This window comes from Notechis scutatus, chromosome 4, assembly GCF_049901735.1.
Source record: "Notechis scutatus isolate UNSWTSFEM ecotype Mainland chromosome 4, rNotScu1.2, whole genome shotgun sequence".
NCBI classification, from domain to species: domain Eukaryota; kingdom Metazoa; phylum Chordata; class Lepidosauria; order Squamata; family Elapidae; genus Notechis; species Notechis scutatus.
In genome coordinates, this window is record NC_142012.1 from 107,166,146 (window position 1) to 107,179,518 (window position 13,373).

Sequence of the window (13,373 nt, forward strand, 5' to 3'; positions counted from 1 at the left end):
ACTCAGGACAACCTCTATTACAGTGAACCAGAAAGGTAAAGGATCCAAGTTGTAAAGTTAGTTTTCTAATTTTCTATTCCACAGCGAATACCCTATTGAAACATCTATTTTCAAAGGAAAAGAAAGGTGGCCACCTGCAGCAATTGAGTGTATATGCATTCCCCTACTTTCCCCTGAATAAAAATTCACAGCTTTAAGGGCAAAGAACTGTTTCATTTTCCCTGTAGTCATATATCTGACAGCTCTGCGCAAATAAAAGGATAAATTATGGCTGCATAAATTGGGAAATTTGAGGAAAGCAAATTTAAAGGTCATATTTGTTCCTGGTATCACATTTAAACTTCTTTGGATTCTTAACTGGATTTAAAATAATGCAACCTCTAAACATACTCACAAATAAAAGTCAAAGCAAGACAATATATAAATATGCATGAAATTATTGAGACAGCCAAAAATATTAAGCATGGCAGGCCACATAATATGTATCATGCACATAAGTATTTTGCCTTTTCTTACTCTGAAGTAAGAATTAAATTAAAGATTAATTAACAAGGGTGATTAATTTAACAAGGGTGGGACTTTTGGGCTGGGTGTGTTATATTTTGTTTACTATCCCTGTATTTGGTCTAAAAAATTATGTCATGATATAATGAAAGCAGGGATATAAAAATTGCAGCCCAGTATTGGGGAAGAATTGTTAAGAACCCCAAACTCTATCAGTTTACAGATACCAATAATGCCTCGGCATCATATTTCTAGCTTTTAAAATTATACTTTATCTGTCTTGCCATAATTAGAACTAGTGCTGTTTCTTTCACCAAAAGCTAAGAGAAATTTGTGTGCTTGGAAGTTTTGTAGTTATGGAAATGACCAATATGATGTTCATTTTAAACAAATATGAAATATTGATACTAGGTGATGAGGTTTCATAGAGGGAAAGGGGGAAGAGGCACATTTTTTACAAACTCCATGGATGAAATTTATGACATCCAATCATTTTCTATCTTGGACATCCAGTGGCTCATCCCTATCATTTATACCAGGCTTGTCCAACCCGTGGCCCACGGGCCGCATGCGGCCCAGGTCGCCTCATAATGTGGCCCAACGCCCACCCCAACCTTCATGAAAGATCCAGCGAGGAGGAGGAGGAGAGGCAGGCGCGAGGCGGGGCGAGGTGAGCAACAGAAAAGGCGGGCAGCCGCAGCCCAAAAGTCCCGCCCTGCCACCTCCTGCTGTTGCCGCCGCCGCCACCGCTGCTGCATTTGCAGGAGGAGAGGTAGGCGCGAGGCGGGGCGAGGCGAGCAACAGAAAAGGCGGGCAGCCGCAGCCCAAAAGTCCCGCCCGCCACCTGCTGTTGCCGCCGCCGCCGCCACCACTGCTGCATTTGCAGGAGAGGTAGGCGCGAGCGGGCGAGGCGAGCAACAGAAAAGGCGGGCAGCCGCAGCCCAAAAGTCCCGCCCCCACCTGCTGCTGTTGCCGCCGCCACCACTGCTGCTTCTGCCCCGCCGCCAACAGCTGCACCGCTTCCAAAGTCCCCCCCACCACCTCCTGCTGTTGCCACTGCTGCTTCTGCCCGCCGCCGCTGCTGCTTCTGCCCCCGCCGCTGCCACTGCTGCTTCTGCCCCGCCACCGCTGCATTTGCAGGAGGAGAGGTAGGCGCGAGGCGGGCGAGCTTCCCCCCCCCCCCCCCGCAAAATTTGGCCGGAAAATTATAAAATAAAAATAATTTTTAAATAAATTTAATAATAAATAAATAATTTTATTTTATTTTAATTTTATTAATTTAATTTAATTTAATTTAATTTAATTTAATTTAATTATTTAATTTAATTTAATTTAATTTAATTTAATTTAATTTAATTTAATTTAATTTAATTTAATTTTTAATTTAATTTAATTTAATTTAATTTAATTTAATTTAATTTAATTTAATTTAATTTAATTATTTAATTTAATTATGTGCGGCCCAAACCAAATTTTCATCTAATGTGGCCCAGGGAAGGTGAAAGGTTGGACACCCCTGATTCATACCCTCAACCAAAGCAGCTTCAGTATCATAACTGGAAAGTATATGTATAGGGACATTACATTAAATGAGGATCTGTCTGCTATGCTACTGTTCTGTCCTGCTAAGTACTCTCCTATACCCACTTTTTCCATAGTAGCAGCAGTACCACTAGTCTGTATGTAATTGGCCACCACCCCACAATATCAGAGGGGTTCATCAGTTCTGATGTCACAATTCATTACCCCAATGAATCCTATAGAGTGACCCTCATACCATAACTAAAAAGTCTATATTTCTCTTTGCTTTGGGGATAGTGAAGCAACAGCTCTGGGACACTTCACTTGGCCATCCTGATTGGTCACTCACAGAAGATTCTTGGGTTCACGTAATAGTTGACACGGCATTTTCATAGTTTTCAATACAAGCATAAACTGGAAAATATAGTCACAAAATTATTGTAAAATTACTGAGAAAGATATATGTTGCTAAGCTTTGTATTCTGAAATAACAGACATGAATTACTACTTGTAATTAAAGCGCAACACAAGTATTTAATTTCAGTTTATTAGAATTTCCTGCTGTATTTTTACATTGCTGAAATAACATTAGCTGATTTCTCTATTCATATTGTAATAGGTTTAGACGGAAATTAGGCACACTGAACATTTGTTAGAGAGTTATATGTAGGCAATAGACTAATTATAGATGGTATTACATCTAATAATATGCGTTAAAGTTTGTGAACCTGAACCCTTTTGAATTTTCAGAATTTCTGCATAAATATGATTTGAAATTAGATAGAGAGCCCAATTAAACATATTTGAAATATTTGACTCTAATGTCCCCTTCACATGCACTGATGATCACATACCTTGTGATATGTAACTTTGAATCATTTTTTCTCAATAAAGATGTGAAAAAGTATGTTTTTGACCTAAGTTTTTACCAAACTTGTCAACTATATCAGAACTTTGTATTAGTCAATTACTGTTCATTTCAAAATGACCAGTAAGATAAGCTGTACATCTAATTTAGGTTATGTGTAATCAAGAAATAATGCTGGAAGTTCAAAGGGCTGCAAATGCAAGTTATAAGAGCAATCTGTGTGCTTTCCCTGACAATGAAATGTTTATTGGATGACTTCTAAAATTAAGCAATCTTGTCATTCCTCTTGCTTATTGCCTATGACTCCAGCATTCCCTTTTGGACAATATGTATCATTTGAATAGAGAAAATCTAATAAAAACATTGTGACAGGCATGTATCATCCACAATATGTAAATCACGCTTAGGCAAATTGATTTCAATTGTCACTATATTAACAAACTGTATTTTCTGAATATCAAAACGTGTAAGTATTCTTATGTGTCTAAATGCAGGTACAAAACTGACCTTCAATCCAATGAGAAGTTAAAATTAGGTTTCATCCTTCCATCCACTTAAAATAACGAAGAAGCAATTCTTTAAACTATATAATGTTTTTAAATTTTCAGGCTTTCATATCGGACTGGTCAAGACACCTCCAATTGTGACACATGTAGGAACAGTGCGTGTATAATCTATAGGTAAGTAACTTCTCATGTTTCCACTTTTCAAATTGGATAAAAATGATTTTATTCAGTAGTGGGACCTGCATGCAAGCCACTGTTTTAAATTGGTATTTCAGCATGATTGCCCTTAAGAACAGGAAAGTAATGTTTACTGTACTATAAAGCCAATTTATAAGGTATTTAAATACTAGAAAGAAGTGAAATGAGATAGGGATAGTGCTATGCATTAACTTGTACAATAAAAGAACAGAAATTTGTAGCAAGTACTTCACGAAAATATCTTTTTTTTTTCATTTCAATAACTTGATGTTTACAATAATAAATTTGAAAACAATTAACAGTGTAAATTACACTCTGAACATTACTCTTTTAAAAAGGTACACAGCATATACTTGTAATGTATAGCCTACAAACGGAATGTCTTCAATGAATGAATATGCACTTTTTACATTCAAGCAAACGAATGAATAGCGACTCAGCCTTCTATATCACATTTTCATGATCAAATAAAAAAAAATTTATTGCAAAATAATCCTGGTTAAAATATGTATACAGGCCTCAGTAACAGTCATTCAGCAACCCTTTGAAGGTATGATGGTGCTGAATAAGTCGTTCTTACAACTGCTCAACAAAGTTCCAGAAGCATATTCCCCATGGCCACACGAGTGCCATTTGAGATCTTCACTGCCAGCTTCTGACAAGTAGTCAATGGAAAAAGCTGGAAGGTCACAAAAGGCGATCAATGTGATGTCATGCTTAATGACATTGCAGGATTCACCTAATGACAGCATCCAGAAGTGCCATAAGCAGCACTGTCTTGTGACATTATGCTTCAAAACTGCATTGCTTAGCAACAAATTCTGATCCCAATTTACATAGTTAACTGAAGATTACCTGTAATAGATTATGTGTCGATGTGCCTTTGTAAATAATACCCACCTCCAGAAATTGGAAAAGTAGCAAGCAATTAAAAGCATAGATTTTCATTATTCTTCACAAAACTAGAGTAAGTTGATAAATGTACATAAATACGTACACATATATATTGCTTAATGTAGCAATTCAATTACCTTATAGCAGTATAGTTGTATTTTATCATCTTTGATGAGAAGGATGCACATTATATTTGTTGAACAGTTTTCTGGAACAATCAATGATGAAAATTTGTTATATTAACTGGGTAACTTGTGGAGTAGTTGTTGCCAGAAGTAATGTAGGGTGGTTTAGGATACAAGGACTACATTCCTAAGTATTTTTGTGTCACATCTTATGCTGTCTGTCTGCATAATCCATCAAGCATAAATTGGTGCAGTATTGATTGAGCTGCAGAGTCTAATGCCATTCCATTCGTTCTCCTGTGTAATGCATGCCATTAATGAGACGAGGTGTTCAAAAGTTCTTAGGGAATAAATTGGCTTTAGGTGAATTTTACTTCATACTTTTCAATTGTGTATAAGCAACTAATGTTTTGGACTGTACAATTGTCCTTTAGCAATCAAGTGTTGCATAAAGGTTTTTTAACTGATACAAGCTAAATATTGTAAGAATATTTGATGATTGTAAGAATCCTGAAATATTGTGCATGGAAAGTTTTACAAGTAATCCTTGTGTTACAATGGCAATTGGCACTGGATTTGTCATTGCTAAGTGATGCAATCATAAAGTACATCATGGGACCACATCGTTTAGCAATAACAGTTCCGTTTGCTAAAAGCAAGATATGCAGGTCATTATGCAGGAAATGGTGGAAGTCCCAAGTAATGAACTCAGGAGTGTTGGGGATGTGTGTGCCTGCAGGGTGTGGGGGAGGTCCTGGAAAATTGGTGCAAGCTATCTGAGCACAGGAAAGCCAAGAGAGTGAATGGCACAGCAGGGCATGTCTCCAGAAATCCTGGAGGTAGATCCCACAGCAAGGCATGAGCTCAAGAAGGATGGGGTGTGTAGGGCTTGATGTAAGCATAGTAAAAAGCAAGGGGACTTACCGTAGTGACTAGGAACATTCTCTGCTGGCCTCCTCATTGACTTTGCTTATGGGAAGCCAGCAAGGAAGGATTTGGTTGACAATACTGCAGGACCCTGCAACTGTTGTGAGTGTGGCCAAGAACCTAAATCAAGATAAAATGACTGCAAGGGCTCTGTGACAACCAGAACTTTGTGAACCAGTCTTAAGATAGCACTCTTTTAGCACTGTTGCAACTTCAAATGGTTGCTGAACAGGTGGTCGGGAAGATTGAACTACCTATATTTTCATCAATCTTTCAAAATCCAGGAAGGAGAGATTCCTTATCCTTGTCCTTTTAAAGACTATCATTCCATGGACCCCCATTTCCATCTTTCAGTAGCCTAAGATACAAAATGCTAAATTTTAGTGATATACTGAAGTTACCGTCAGTGTGTGAGTTTTAAATAAAGATAGAAACAGAAGGGTCAGCTCTGAGAGGTTTTTTTTTTTTTTTTTTTTCCATTTCTGGAAAATGCCCCCTTCCGCCACTGAATTCCCCATTTTGGTATGTTTTAAAAGTGGAGCTGAGAATAGGCCTTGGGAAGCAAATTGTTCTCATGCTGTTTACTCTTTAAGAGTAAAATGGATGCCGTTTGCCTTCCGGAGACTTCGTGTTGCCATTCTTGTCCTAAAAAGTCCACAAAACTGGATTCAAAAAATCAGCTCTTCCCTTTCAATGTGAATTTTCTGGAGGACCTTTGGAAAGTCAGGAAGCTGATGTAACTCCCAACTGCTCCAGTTTTGTGCAGCTATGCCCTACAAATCAATCAAATCCTGTACTACTTTAATAACAAGTATTTTTTATTTTATTTTTCTTTACTCTGGAGTAGCAACTATAATGAGTTATACACAAGGTCCGTCTGTAAACTCTTATTTTCTGGTTTATAGCAATTCTTTCTTCTTCCATTTCTATAGCATTTTCTTGGCAGATGCCATCATCAGAAGTGATGTACTGATCCATTTGCTAGGGGATAGAATACACTAATCAAGCAGTTTTCTTTGTTGCTACATGTTCTTGTGTGAATGCTAAAATAAACTTTTGACTTGAATGGTTGCTTTCAATCATTCTTCAGCACTTTTAAAGTAACAATTCTTCACTTGAATGAAGTGAAGGACAGTTCATAAATTCATTATATCCATTTCTTTACCTTTGAAAAAGGTCCTCTTTCTAATGTCACTTGGCCCACCAATGTATATTAAGGAATTGTTGCAACATTCACTGATTTTATCCATTCCTTTTTTTTCTAATTCCCTTTCCTAGTATTTTGTATGCATAATAGCTTAAAGTTACATTACAGTAAAATCTTTGACATTTTTCCAGCCTGAAAGTGACTTACCAGAACACATAAACTATCTGTAAATAAATTCAGAAATGCACCCCATCAGTGCAAGCTCTTAGGTTTATATATTCAGATAATTTCATTTTTAAAATAGGTAAAATTCTTGGTGCATTACTTTTATGCATTGAAATAATAATTATAAATTAAACTAGGGCAGAATAATTGGCAGACACAATTAGCTGACCCAGCCATACTGGGAATTCATAGAATGTAAATAAATGTAACCATATCCTAATTAAGTTGGAAATTCAAATATTTCCTCAACAAAACTATTTCCTTTTTCTAGTAGCAGAAAATATCATTCATATGAAGCATTCAAAATGAATTAAGTTTCAGCCATTTTTCATGTTTATTTTCCCTGCATGCTTTTTCATACAAAATCTTTAAAAACATGCTGTTCATTTTATCCCAACTGCTTGTTTTTAAAACATATCTTAATAGATGACAATAATTAGCAACCTCCATTCACGGCTGCCAGAGCAGGCCATTTTTTATATCCTTACATCACCTTATTCATGCTTTTACTAGGAATATATTCACTGTCATCTCTCCTTTAGGATAGTAATTGCACAACTGCTGAAAAGAAAGTACCTTTCTGTTGGCACTGTAATATTTACAAAAGCATTACAGAGGGAGATGGGCTATGGAGGGAGAGTTGTTCACCCCAAAACAATTGCTTTTCTGCTTCTTTTCACCCTCACTCTTCTATACCTGTGTGTACATGCACACATGTTAAGAAAAGCATATTCATTCAGAAGAAATCCAGGAAGAAATGTAATAGCTGGAAATTATGGCTTTGGAAGCTGCTGCTGAGAGAGGGAGAGAAAGGCACAACAAAATAATGGATTTGGTGCAGTATATTGCTGGAGCTCAGTGTTTAGGGGTTTCTAAGGTATAAAAAATATAGTAAAATGAAGTAATTAAAACTGAACAAGAATCTGGGCTTTTAAATAGTTCAAATTAAATTACCAGTGATGGCTAAATGATGGCTGCATGACCAATAGGGAGTGATAATACACTCATGGTTCAGCAACATTTGAGAGTCTCAAGTTTTCCACTTCTGAATAGGATCCACCCACAAGAGATCAAGGAAATTGAGGTTCTGCTAAGTATACATTGATATCAACATTTTTCTCTCCAGTTAATCCTTCTCTAACAAAGTAATTTATTTTCCTGTTAGCCTGACTGGTTTGTTGTATTTTTATTCTTGTCGGGTATTGGCTGTAGGTCTTTGTAACATGTCTTTCTTTATAAATTTACCATTCACATAAGTAATCAAAGACTGAAAATACAAGCTGCCCGACTTGCAATGAGTAGCAACTTCCACATAGGCCATGGAATAGCAAGAGAGGGGGAGAGAAACCCCAAGGCTTTAATTCTGGGTTTATTTCCCTTGGTAGTAACAGATTGCTTGCAGTCTATTTCTCATGCTAGCTGATTGGCTGCATCTGGCCTGCGTTAATCACATTACTGTGAATAAAACATAGGGGCTCATATGATTTCATATAATAATATTTTTAATGACAAGGGGCAGGAGGAGAATTTCCTGAAAAGATTCTCAGTTTCTGCTCTACCAAGTCAAATACCTTGCCCATGTAACTTTACCATCAATATTCTAAATCTTGAAAAATTTGAAAATATTTATGCAGAATAATGCACTAAACTATACGTGATGTGAATGACCCAGAGTATATCAGAAATATAACAAAACCCAAAACGTAACTAAAAGTCCTTTAATGCCTTCAACTTGGCTTCACTGTTTAATTGTTCACAGTGGAGGAGTAAACTATTTTAAAATTAACATTTCAAAGGAAAGAAACACAGTTCAAAGAGCCAATAACGAAGCAAAAACCAAAAACAAACCGCACTGAATAAAGTTCCACAACAGACCAGGATAGATAATTGCCAACTTCAGGAATATAACCAGGTACAGTCCGTTGGAAGAACGCCAACCAAGATAAACCTTTAGGAATAAAACACTAATTTGTCTCCAGCGTCTGTTAGCATGCATGTCCAAAGTCTAATGCAGTTCTCACACCTGTAGCCCATGAAGACGATCATGGCCCTCTCTTCCCGAGTAGACCATGTTTTACCCTGATCCTCTCCTCCCTGCATGCCCTAGGATGGATCAGGGATGGGCCTGGGTCCTCCTCTGACTGCTCAGAGTCAGTCTCCACCAGGGGCATGACACGTGACATGGTAAAATCCCAAAAACAAAACTATCTCATTTATTCTTTATGAGAAAAATCCATATATAATTATGGAAAATCCAGATATAGTTAACTCTCTATTTTAAGCTGGATCTATCAAACTAGCTCTATTTCTCACCTGAATTTTTAACAATTTAATTTTAACCCTATCAAATATAGTCACATAGCTTGTTTTCTATTCTTTTTTTTTAACCTGATAATTTTTCAGAATTTACAGACCTCTTTTAAAATCCAGTAATAAAAAGTTATCTGGATCACTTTTCAAATTAAATGTTTGTAACATCTCCTTTAATCAGTGGAATATCCATCTGTTTCATCTGAACTTCCAGAAGAGAATATCCTTCTCTTTGACATATTTAAATCCACATTCAAATTAATTTCAAACTTATTAATTGCAGCTTGTCCTTCTTGACTTCATTGACGCAGAATCTATTTATATCAAATAATTTTGAAGATCAAAATTCAAAAATGTTCATCAAAAATTTTGTTTCATTTCTTAACTAGATGACTTTATTGTTTTTTACCTCTCTCTAGTGTTTCAAACTTTCAAGATTCCATTATCATGTTTTCTCTTTTTTAAAAAAAGGCCCAAATAACTACCATTTCCAAATGGAAAAATTTATCTAATGAATTCAAAACTATAATTCCAAGTATACCTAATTCCTCAGTCTTTTAACTTTTTAAAATCCATATTCTAAGCATCCTTTTGGTGTTTAATCCAAAAATTATCTTTTTTAAAAACCTTTAAAACATATTTAAAACTCTTTTTCCAAGTGGGCGGTATCTCACCTAATGAATACAGGAAAATACTTTTTGGTATGAAATGTCTTAATATTTCCAATTCAGTAAAAAAAATTGATCTCCAAAAAGTGATAAAGAAAATGAGACACAATCTTTCATCCTTAAAAAATTGTGTTATAAGCGTGAACTTGATGATATCCCCCAAGTAAGAACTATTCAATTCAAAAGTCAATTGCAGAATGATGATTCCTGCCATCTACTTAAAGGGAGTGGTTGTCCAGAGTCACATAGGTGCTAATCTTTTTCTTCTTACACATATATTTCAGTAATTTGTAGCAAAAAACAAACTACTATTGTTTGTCAAATTAGAATATATTAATGTCACTGACGATAATAGAAATATGACTAACACCTTTACCGTGTAACTTAAGTCAGTCTGTATCCTTAAAAATGCCACAGATTCAAAGGATTCTGGGTAACAATTCATTTTAATGTATTAATAAGGGAAGAAAAAGTAGACCCCGAAACTTTTATGATTATTACATGGATTATTATTTTGCGTGCATTGTTCAGTCAGACCAAAAAGATCCCTTAGAATGAAAAATCAGATCATGTATATCTTCCATTCAGAATCAGCCATATATTTTATAAAACCACAAACAAAATTTATCATTGAATAAAATTAACAAATAAAAATATTAGACTGTGAGTATTATTAAGGTACTCTTAAGTACACATTCATTTCTGCCTTAGCAACTTATGTGTACAGAAGTCACATTAACCATATCTTGTTCTAAGTAATTTGATAAAATAAGTGAGAATATTCTTTCTATAGTTATTTCCTTAGAGCAGTGATCCCCAACCTTTTTTACGCCGCGGCCCGGTACTGGCATCAGCTGGGCGCCGCGGCCCGGTACCGGCATCAACTGGGCGCCGCCATCTTTTTGACGAAAAAGTGCTTCCGGTGACCTCACGGAAGCACTTTTTCGTCAAAGATGGCGGCGCCAGCGCTTCCGGTGAGCTTTTCGGTGGAAATGGCTTTCTACCGGAAAAGCTCACCGGAAGCGCTTGGCGCCGCCATCTTTTTGATGAAAAAGTGCTTCCAGTGAGCTTTCTACCCGGAAAAGCTCACCGGAAGCACTTTTACCAAAAAGATGGCGGCGCCCAGCAACCAGCGGCCCGTTAGACTTGTTCCGCTGACCGGTACCGGTCCGCGGACCGGTGGTTGGGGACCCCTGCCTTAGAGACTTGCCCTTTACACTTTTCCTTAAAACATTTTTTAATATTTTGTACATTGATCCATAAGCAGTTACCATGAAATGATTTTAGTGACATAAACATTGAAAGCTATCGTAACAGTTTTCAATTTATTTAGGAAAGTTGAACGCTCTGTAAGCTAATTCAAGATTATTTCTGGTCAGCAAAAGAATTATCTGAAATCTACCATGATTAATTTCTGCAGTGAAAAATTGAATAAAACACACTATAAAATTGAAGTTCTTGAATAATATTAGGAAAACCAAATGAACATATCATTTATTTGTTTTTCTTTCTTGGACTTCAAAAAAAACATACTACTTATTTTAATTTCATCCTAAATATTATGGTTCTCCTACTATTCAATTCTGAGATTAATTGAAAACAAATTATAACTTGTGAAATGTAATCATTCAGTCCAAAATTTCAAATAAATAAAAAAAAATATTAAGAGCATCAGAGTAGATGAAGGCTGATATAAAATCAGCATCATTTTAGGTGTGAAAAGGTACGTGTTTGAACACAAAATGAGAGGATCTGCATTTAAAACTCTCCCAAGATGAACACAGTAAGTCTTGAAGCAATGTGTGTTTAATTAATTTTGTAATGAACAGTGGGGTGCTGTGTACAGTCAGTTAAGGTTTTCATTCAACAACCTAAATGCACTTTCTGACCCACACTGATCCATTAGGTTATGTACAATTCTGACTTATAAATTAGGAGGGAAAGAGACGTGTCCTCTTGTAACATATTATAGGAGAAAAACAAAATTATTTTTATTTAGTCAAAATTAGAAATAATTTTACACAAAAGTTGAAATGTAGGAGACACTAGAGGAAAATAGTTGTGCGAAAAAAAATCAGGATTCTGACAGCTTTTCCCACCAAATTTTATTAAAAGACATAAACACCCGTGAATGGCAGCTCAAATCAGATTCAGAGGATGGCTAGATTGATGCAGGGTTTAAATATAGGTAAGACAGAATGGAGGGATAGTTTGCAGGTTATAGAGATGTATCTAACCTTTGGGTTTTTTGGGAGTGACAGTCAATATATTACGTTCTTCAGAAAGACTAATGATTTTTCAACAAAGACTTGAATACTCTTGACTTGAAAAAACTTTGCAGTCATAGGTAAAAGTACTTGCCTTCGTATGGCTAATTTGTTAAACAAAAGCAAGGAGTAGGAAAAATGAGCTATTATCCAATGTAGAGAAGGAAAAAGTATTCAGAATTTATGTTGGAGTTGTTGCTTTTTAAATTATTGGTAAATGATCTTGACTTAGGAGTAGGAGTTGGGTTGACTAGGTTTGCAGATGCTGCTAAATTAATAAGGGTGGAAAATTCTAAACATAGTCATCAAAAGCTGAAGGATGTTTTTTTGAAGATACAGTGATATTTATGTATTTATTTATTTTGTTTAATTTATTTATTTAATTTATATTGTTCGCCCATAGCAACTCAAGGCGGCTTACACAATGTAAAACCATATTTAAAACAAAAAATAAAAATAAAAACAATAAAAACAGTAAAAAACTAACAAAAAGAATCAAATAAGTTAGTAAAGTACAATAGAACAAAATTTAGGGAAACAAAAAAACAAACAAAAACAACAACTCCCATCCCTGCCCTGACGAATATATGGTGGGGAAAAAACCTTAAAATATATTAGATTTGTATTTATTGATGTTTACTTGAAGACATTGACGAATAAATTTGTACTTCCTAGAAATACAGTAGGGAGATGTTCGAGAACTGTGGGGATGTAGTGCAGGTGCTTACAGAGAGCTTAAAGAAAAAATAGATGTTCCTATAGTTTCTTATCTTAGAAATCAAGTACAACTGTAGACTATTATCTCCAGCAGACCTCCAATATCCATATCCAGATTATTCTGTTACCTTCTGCCTTTATTATTGCCTTCCTAGATCTACATTCAGGTGAGGAAACTTGTTTCATAACACCAACATTTCACTTTAAGATGAAATTTTTTTTTCCAAAGCAATTTGTTTTACAATTATCTTTTTCTAAATCACTGTGCCTTACCATTACTAATTACCTTTCTGCTACAGCTTGAAATCAGGTCTTTTTGTTTTTATAAATTAAACCTGAAACATATTTTATGAATGGTATTTGGATCTCTGAGTTATAATTTCTTCTGGATCCCTCTTTCCCTTAATTGCAGAGTAGTCATCGGTATCCTCTTCTTGTTTGAAATACACTTACAATTTGGGTTATATAATTTATGAGTGCATCTTTACTTTTACAT

General features: G+C 35.6%; 2 protein-coding genes across 5 annotated transcripts in view; one reads left to right on the forward strand and one right to left on the reverse strand.

Annotated features, from left to right (window-relative positions):
• DOCK1 (dedicator of cytokinesis 1) overlaps nucleotides 1-13,373 on the reverse strand; it is a 414,443-nt gene that overhangs the window by 245,032 nt on the left and 156,038 nt on the right. The gene's annotated exons all lie outside the window — the stretch shown is intronic.
• Nucleotides 1-13,373, forward strand: part of INSYN2A (inhibitory synaptic factor 2A) — a 56,720-nt gene that overhangs the window by 40,192 nt on the left and 3,155 nt on the right. For both annotated transcript variants that reach the window (XM_087964321.1, XM_026668449.2), the window contains one exon: nucleotides 3,502-3,573. In XM_087964321.1, the coding sequence (XP_087820447.1) occupies nucleotides 3,502-3,573 (72 nt within the window). The remainder of the gene's footprint in view (nucleotides 1-3,501; nucleotides 3,574-13,373) is intronic.